The sequence below is a fragment of the Melanerpes formicivorus genome, unplaced genomic scaffold (assembly GCF_026170545.1).
Source record: "Melanerpes formicivorus ecotype bairdi unplaced genomic scaffold, bMelFor1.0.p_v2 SCAF_1, whole genome shotgun sequence".
Classification (NCBI taxonomy): domain Eukaryota; kingdom Metazoa; phylum Chordata; class Aves; order Piciformes; family Picidae; genus Melanerpes; species Melanerpes formicivorus.
This window is the reverse complement of record NW_027142353.1, coordinates 62,023,108-62,030,460: the sequence shown is the minus strand read 5'-3', so window position 1 is coordinate 62,030,460 and position 7,353 is coordinate 62,023,108. Positions and strand designations below refer to the sequence as shown.

At 45.0% G+C, this 7,353-nt stretch overlaps 1 protein-coding gene across 1 annotated transcript in view; it reads left to right on the top strand.

The window, feature by feature from the left end:
* Positions 1-1,317: 1,317 nt before the first annotated feature.
* The window catches only part of ARHGAP42 (Rho GTPase activating protein 42), a 196,435-nt gene continuing 190,399 nt past the window's right edge, over positions 1,318-7,353 (top strand). Inside the window, exon 1 of the mRNA XM_068145259.1 lies at positions 1,318-1,832. Within this exon, the coding sequence (XP_068001360.1) occupies positions 1,679-1,832 (154 nt within the window). The 5' untranslated portion in view covers positions 1,318-1,678. The remainder of the gene's footprint in view (positions 1,833-7,353) is intronic.

Here is a 7,353-nt window from a genome sequence, read left to right as displayed (position 1 = left end):
GGCCCCCTTCAGAAGGCCACAATTAGGTCACCTCAGAGCCTTCTCTTCTTCAGACTGAACAGCCAAGTTGCCAATGGCTCTATTAATATCAACATTGACAGGTAGCTCAGAGACTGTCATGTGGGCAGGAAGTTTCAGCCTTGTGAATACAGAGTTTTTTCTTTCTTTTCACTTCAACAAATTCTGATTAGAAATTGCAGCCTCTTGTCTCCATTTCTGAGTTTTGATGAATGGTTAACGAGTGTGAAGAGCACAAATTGCATCAAGGAACTGTAACATGCAGCAGCTTTGATCCTTCCCACAATTTTGGATTAAGCTATGTAAATATGGAGGCTGTGACTGATTTGGTAGGAGCATGTGCATGGCAAAGAGAAGGACTACTGTCTTCTTGAAAGCTATTTTTAGCAAGTGGTGGGCTGTCCCGAAGTGCAGTATTTTTTATGGTTTCAAGTAGTTATTGCTGAGTTGAAGGTGTATTTACACACAACAGCCCTCACATCTAATCCATACGTTTGTATACACACTTGCATACTGACACAGTGTATCTGGGTAAACTACTCCAGATAAACGTACATGAATCATCTAATGTGTTTGTGTTTAGTGAGATCTGCCCAGTCATGTGCTCGAAAAGGCACAGCTCTGCTGCAGTAAGCAGGCTTGCAGTTTCTTGATGATCCACTTCAAGGATTACTTTGGCCGAGCTGTATCTGCAGGGCAGAACATGGATGCTCCTACCTTTTCTGTCCTTCTCCATGCCTCACTCTCTCCTCTCACTGTCCACCTCCCACGGAGCACTGCCCTGCCACAGGCTCGCACAGCTGCTAGGCCGACCAGGGCTGTGCTGGGGTGTCACGGAAGATCCCCTAGCAGAGCCGACACTCTGGCTGCCTCAGGCTGGAGCACCCTCTGGTCCTCCAGCTGTGGCAGGAGCTGTCTTCCTCCAGCAAAGGTGGGCTGCTCGCCTCATCGCCTCTCACGTAAACCAGCCTCCTCGAAGTGCATGGTTTCAAACACCCTTAAGCCTCCCTCCCCCTGGGATGCATCTTCCTTTCCTGCCGTGTTCTGGGCTTCCCAAAGCCCCCTGGAAAAGGTGAGCACCGCCTCTTACAGAGCCATGCAAGCCCTCCGCGTTCCCTCGCCTCACCCTGCGGAGGGCCAGGCCGACGTAAGGCCGCAGCTGTCCCGCCCGCGTCGCCACTGGAGGGCAGAGCGCGGAGGGGGCGGTGGCAAACGAGAGGCGGGCACTGCCGGGGCCGCGTTCCCGGCGTGTGAGCATGCCGCGCCGGGAGGAGGGTTTCCTCGGCCGGGCCAGGGGAGGTTCAGACTGAAGTTACGGCTGGGCAGAGAGGAAGAGGGTGCGCTGCCGGAAGCGGCGGAGCGGCGGCGGCGCTGGGAGCCCGCGGTACCCCGCAGGCAGCATGTAGCTGAGTGACAGCGACCGGAGCACACCGTCTCCGTCGTCAACGGACGTCTGCCTCGCCCCCGGCGCGGTGAGCGCCAAGGGGGTCGGTGCAGTGGGTCGAGAGTCACTGCAGGGAGGCAGAGCGGGCGGCAGCCGCGCCTCGCCTCTCCCGAACTTTCCCTTTTGCCCTCCGCTGTCTCTCGACGCAGCCCTCTCTCAGCCGTCCGCTTTTCCGCCGCTGGCCGGAGGGCTGCGGCCGCTATCGCTGTTGCTGCCATGGGGCTGCCCACGCTGGAGTTCAGCGATTCCTACTTGGACAGCCCGGATTTCAGGGAGCGCTTGAAGTGTCATGAGATCGAACTGGAAAGGACGAACAAGTTCATCAAGGAGCTGATTAAGGACGGCAGCCTCCTCATCGGGGCCTTGCGGAGTGAGTCGGGTAGCGGGGCCGGGCCGCGGGGGAGCCGGGAGCGGCGGGCAGCAGCAGGGGGTTCTTTTGTTTGAATGGGTGCCGGGAGCGGGCTCCCCTGCCGGCAGCCGCTGAAAAGAGCCTCGTAAACTTTCTCCCCTGCTCCCTCCCGCACTCTTCGCTTTACCTCTCCTCGCCTGTGGCGCGGCTGGGTGGGTTTCCCGGGGGAGCGGGGGCGGCGCGGGGCCCTGCCCCGGCCCGCGGGCCCGGCCGCACCCTCCCCTGCGGGAGCAGCGGGCAGCGCGGAGGCTGTTGCTGCGGGCTGGGCGAGGTTGTCCCGTCTGGGCATGGGGGGAAAGCAGTCAGGCTGTGGCCCTGGGGCTGAAAGCCGCGGTGTAACTCGCTTTACGGACCAGGTGTGTAGTGCTGTCGGGGCGCTGGCTGATCATTAGGTATCTTTAGGTAATGGGAATGTCCGTAATAAATGGGCAAAGCAAAACACCGAAGTGTATGTGAAGAGCTTTTATATCTCACACAGAGCCCTTCCCCCAGATCTTCATGTGGGAAATAAACTTTTATGTGTTTTGAAAGATTTTGAGAGAGGTTTTGTGCTTTTAAAGCTGCATGACTTGAGCACTGACAGCTTCCGGGAGGTGTGAAAACTGCCCTCTCTTTGAAGCGCGTGAAGTGAAAACTAGGAATGGCTATGAGCGTTACTCGGCTTGCTCTCTTCTGTAACTCTTTGCCACCTACTTTTCGTCTTTAAGTCACTTTGGATCTCTTTTACCCCTTGCCCAGAGCTTTCCTCCAGGTAAAATACAGAAATAACTTACAGCAGATTTTGCTACAAATTGAGATGTTCATGAAAATTAATCACTTTAATCCTTAAAAATATCTGGCACATGGACAGAGTATGCCGGTTTTTGTAGGTAGCAGTATTGCTCTTTATATGGAAGGGGAGCAGGTGTTACTATGAGCTCCTTAGCTAGTAAGAAACCCAACTGATAACTTGAAGTCTAACCAAAAAGTTTGCCTCTTTACCTGGGATAGGAGGTCAAATTGTGAAATTTTTTGCTTAGCCCATAGTAGGGTTGAATGTTAATTGTACTTGTTTATGCCATGCTGTAAATAAACTGTATGCAGTTGATGCATGTACATAAAGCAGTTACTGTCCTTTTGAGGCTTTTTTTTTTCATATGGGTGCATGTATTTCTGGACACACCTCTGTAAGCACATCATTCTGCAGCTGGATATGTATCTAGCACCTTTTATGCATTTGTATTAAATTCATATCCATGTCCACAGAATGTGAGATAATAGAATGCATAGAAAGTTTATGTATATATATGTTTTTCTTTCCAGAGCAAAAAAGTTTTGGCTTATTTGTACTTTAGGTCTTTCTCGTTGCTAAAAAGCTTTCTCCATGAAACAGGAAGCTTGTTTTAAGTAGGAAAAACATAAGTTTAATAAAACTTGCTTTTACAAACCTGGTCTTATAAAACTGTGTGCACAAATAGTAATGACAGATTAGGGTACCACATGGGTACCTTTTTTCACCTGGACTAGCACTGGAAGTTTACTACTTCTTGTTCCAGATCAAATATGAACAAATAGTATCATAGTATCAGTCGGGGTTGGAAGGGACCACAAGGATCATGGGCCATGGGCAGGGACACCCCACACTAGATCAGGCTGGCCAGAGCCTCATCCAGCCTGGGCTTAAACAAATGCAACTTTCTTAAGTTGTCAAAGACAGACTGCTGTAGAAGGAATATAATTCTTGAGTAGTTATTTAGACCTTGATTCTGAAGTGAGTAATCCTATTATTGTTGTGAAGAATACTTGTGAGTTGTTGCTAGATTTAGGTCTATTAGGTCCTATTTACATGTTTGACTGTTCTCTCCCTCTTCAAGGAGAAGCAATATTTCTGTGTCAAATAATGACTACTTAACGTGCAAATTCTTCTGACTTTTAAAACTTTTGGGTTAAGATGTTATTGTGTCAAACACAATGCTTATTGTATTCTATGTGTAACTTCAAAATCCTGTGTGCTATAGTGTCTTCTAGCCCTAGGCGAATAAGGTCTTGGTCTGATGTAGTAAGAAGTACTTCTTCCTTTGTTCATTTCACATCCTTTGGTTTTATGACCAGGCTTTCCACAAAATACTGCCTTTAGCTTTAGTTCCTGGTCTAGGACAACTGGAGAAATGTCTTGATGTTTCTCAACAAACAGAAATCCTAACTTTGTACAGTACTGACTCTGGAGTAGATGCAGCAAGGACGGTGTACTTATTACAGCAAGTAGCACTTGTGTGTTTCCTGGAGTAGTGAACTTTTAACTCATTAAAACACACGAGATACTCCTACTTAGCTTTAAAATCAGTGAAGTGTAAAATGCTTACACAGGCTTTTTGGTTTAAAAAATAGTAATTGTGTTTGAAAATCAAATTGAGCAGTGGAGTAAGTAGTTGATTTCAATAATGAACTCTTATGATGAATGTTTAGTAGCCTACACGTCCTGTGGAACAACAGATGTTATTTACTGTGTTTTATCTCTCTAGGTGATCTAGGATTTTTCATTTCCGTGCAATTTTGCAGATTCAGTTCTGTTGGGGGAAAAATGTGGACAGTGCTGCAGAGCTTCAGTGGAAATGAGAGTTTTGAAACATGTCCTTCCTGTTTAGAGAAGAGACAGTGAAACTGACTGCTGTTAGAAAATACTATCATCTTTTGAAGTTGCCTAAATGTAAGATACTTTATGGAACTACAGTATGTACATGGTTTTTCAGGTGATATTAAACTTCCTATTACAAAAGTTCCAAAGTAGTAATTTGTTCACACCCTGGTATCTTAAGAAGTTACTGTAAAAACACAGTGGTCATAAATACCTGACACATAAATTGAAGATAGACCAAATATACGTAGTGTAGCATGCAAACATTTTGCATTATGATTGAATTGTTCCCAAATTAAGGTCAGACTTTATTGGAAAGCGGGTTTGCTGTGTTCATTCCAAAGGGGTGCTGCTCTCCAAAGTAGCATTCAGAACTGTAATGGTGTGCTCCATGAAGCAGCAGACGACTCTCGTGAATGCAGTGAGAGCTGAAGATTCTAGGACGGATACCAGATCCTCAGCAGCTTTGTTTGGTGCTGTTGTTGTTTGTTTGGTTGGTTTGGTTTGGTTTTTTTCCCCACTATTTACTTCTCTTTCTAAGTATGTAAAACTCTGGGAGTACCCCAGAAGAGCACAGATTATATGGTCCAGCTCGGTTAGGTGTTAGCATCACATTTCTGTGGCCATTGTTCCTACTTCAGCTCTGCCCTACAGTTGCTATTCCCAACCAGAGACTACATTTTCTTTTTTTCAGATCAACTGAAGTACTAGCTACATTAGTATCTCATGAAAGGCTGAATTTATGCATGTAACAGTTGTTCTTATTACATTAAAATTTATCTTCCAATAGAGAATTAACTGTATGTAGACACAATTATGTAGGAGTACATGGAATAGTTTTCTTTGGTGCACCTGGAGGAGGCTTGCTTTGTTGTTAACTTCTGGATGAAATAAAACTCCCTCCCTTTTTAGAAGCAATGAACTCCTGCTACAACTGGCCTTCTTGATTATTAGGTAAAAGTTGATTTCATAATTTCTTAAGGCACCTAATTTAATAGGTCTTTAAGATGCGTGCTTAAAGTACATATGCTTAAATACTTCATGTAGTGATATGCAGAGGTTCAGCTTTAGCTGGACTCTGACAGAGAGCTGAATTTTTCCCTTCTCATCAATCCCAGCTTGTTTTCAGTTAAAACCACAGTTTATTTTTCCTGTACTTTTTGCCAGTGGTGTATGTTGTAATTTCTTTATAGTCACCTTGTGAAAATGCAACCTTGTCTAGGGCATTGTCATATACATTATGTAGGAAATTCATTATAGAATTACTTGTATGCTTTTAATTTCTATAATAGTCCTACTGTTCTAGAAAAGCTATTCAATATAGTATGGAACAGTTCAAAAGATGTGTGTCTTGTACAGGGGATGTCATGGCTTACTTCTGCCCAAAGCCTTCAGTTTTTCCTTTAATTTTTGAGGCCGCTTCTCTGCATCCCAGTCATATTTTAGCAACAAGTTCAGGCATTCAGAGATGAGAACTACGTAAGTTTGGGGTTAAATATGGTTTAAAGCTCAGTGGGTTTGCAGCTGTTTGCCTTTTAAAGTGTTTTAATGTGATGCAAACAATAATGCAGAGCTGTGGAGTAATATAAGTAAGATTTAACAGATATCTTTAGGAATTTGTAATGTAGTAGCAATCATTAGTAGTTTCATTTTGCTAATTAACACACGGAGGAACAAGGCACAAGATGGAAGTACCACCTTTTGCAGGCAGTGTGAGTGGGTATTACCAGGGGTGCAGAAACTCCACACAGAAAAGTCTTTTTTTGAAACTGTTTTGACCTACAGTTTTCAGGGATGATTTTATTCTCTCATAAACCTGGTGATAAAAAAAACAGTGATGAATCTGTCTGCATGGGGAGTTTTCTTTGAGTTAATCTAGGTGGAAAAAACATAGGGACAGGATTCCAGTGTAACAGCCTATGAAATTGGTTATCTCTCTTGGGAGTTTGGTTTTTTTTCCCATGTAAAAAAACTTCCTTTGTATCTTTCCAGAGAGATGCATTTTCCCAGATATCTTGGCCTCACATATTTTCATGAGATTATATGTTTACAATGTCTTTTCCAGATTCTAACTGGAGCAGGACAGAATTCACCGAATACTAATCCCCAAAGTTTGATGGCAGTCATTCTCTTTTATTAATTTAGATTCTAAGTAAAACAACTGATTCTTCACATCCCCTATCTGACACTATGATGGCAAAGATGCAATTATAAAAGTATAGCTTTCTAGTGGCAATTTCAGAAATAACTTGCATTGCCTTAGGAAATGGATTTGGTTTATTTGTTTTAGTCACATAATCCAAAAACGTGTGACTTGCCTTAAATGGTAGCGGTGAGTGAGCAGTGGGGATGGTGAGTTGCTGGAATGTGTCCAGAGAAGGGCAACAAAGTTGGTGAGGGGTTTGGAGCACAAGCTCTATGAGGAGAGGCTGAGGGAGCTGGGGTTGCTTAGCCTGGAGAAGAGGAGACTCAGGGGTCACCTTATTGCTCTCTACAACTACCTGAAGGGTGGTTGTAGCCAGGCGGAGGTTGGTCTCTTCTCCCAGGCAGCCAGTACCAGAACAAGAGGACACAGCCTCAGGCTGCGCCAGGGGAGGTTTAGGCAGGCTACTAGGAAGAAGTTCTACACAGAGTGAGTGATCGGCCATTGGAATGGGCTGCCTGCAGAGGTAGAGTCACCATCATTGGAGGTGTTCAGGAGGAGACTTGATAGGGTGCTTGGTGCCATGGGTTAGTTGTTTAGGTGGGTTGGAATGCTTGATAGGTTGGACGTGATGATCTTGAAGGTCTCTTCCAACCTGGTTTATTCCATTCTATTGCAACAGCTTACTTATCTTAGTTTCTATATGCATAAGTCCCTTACCAATT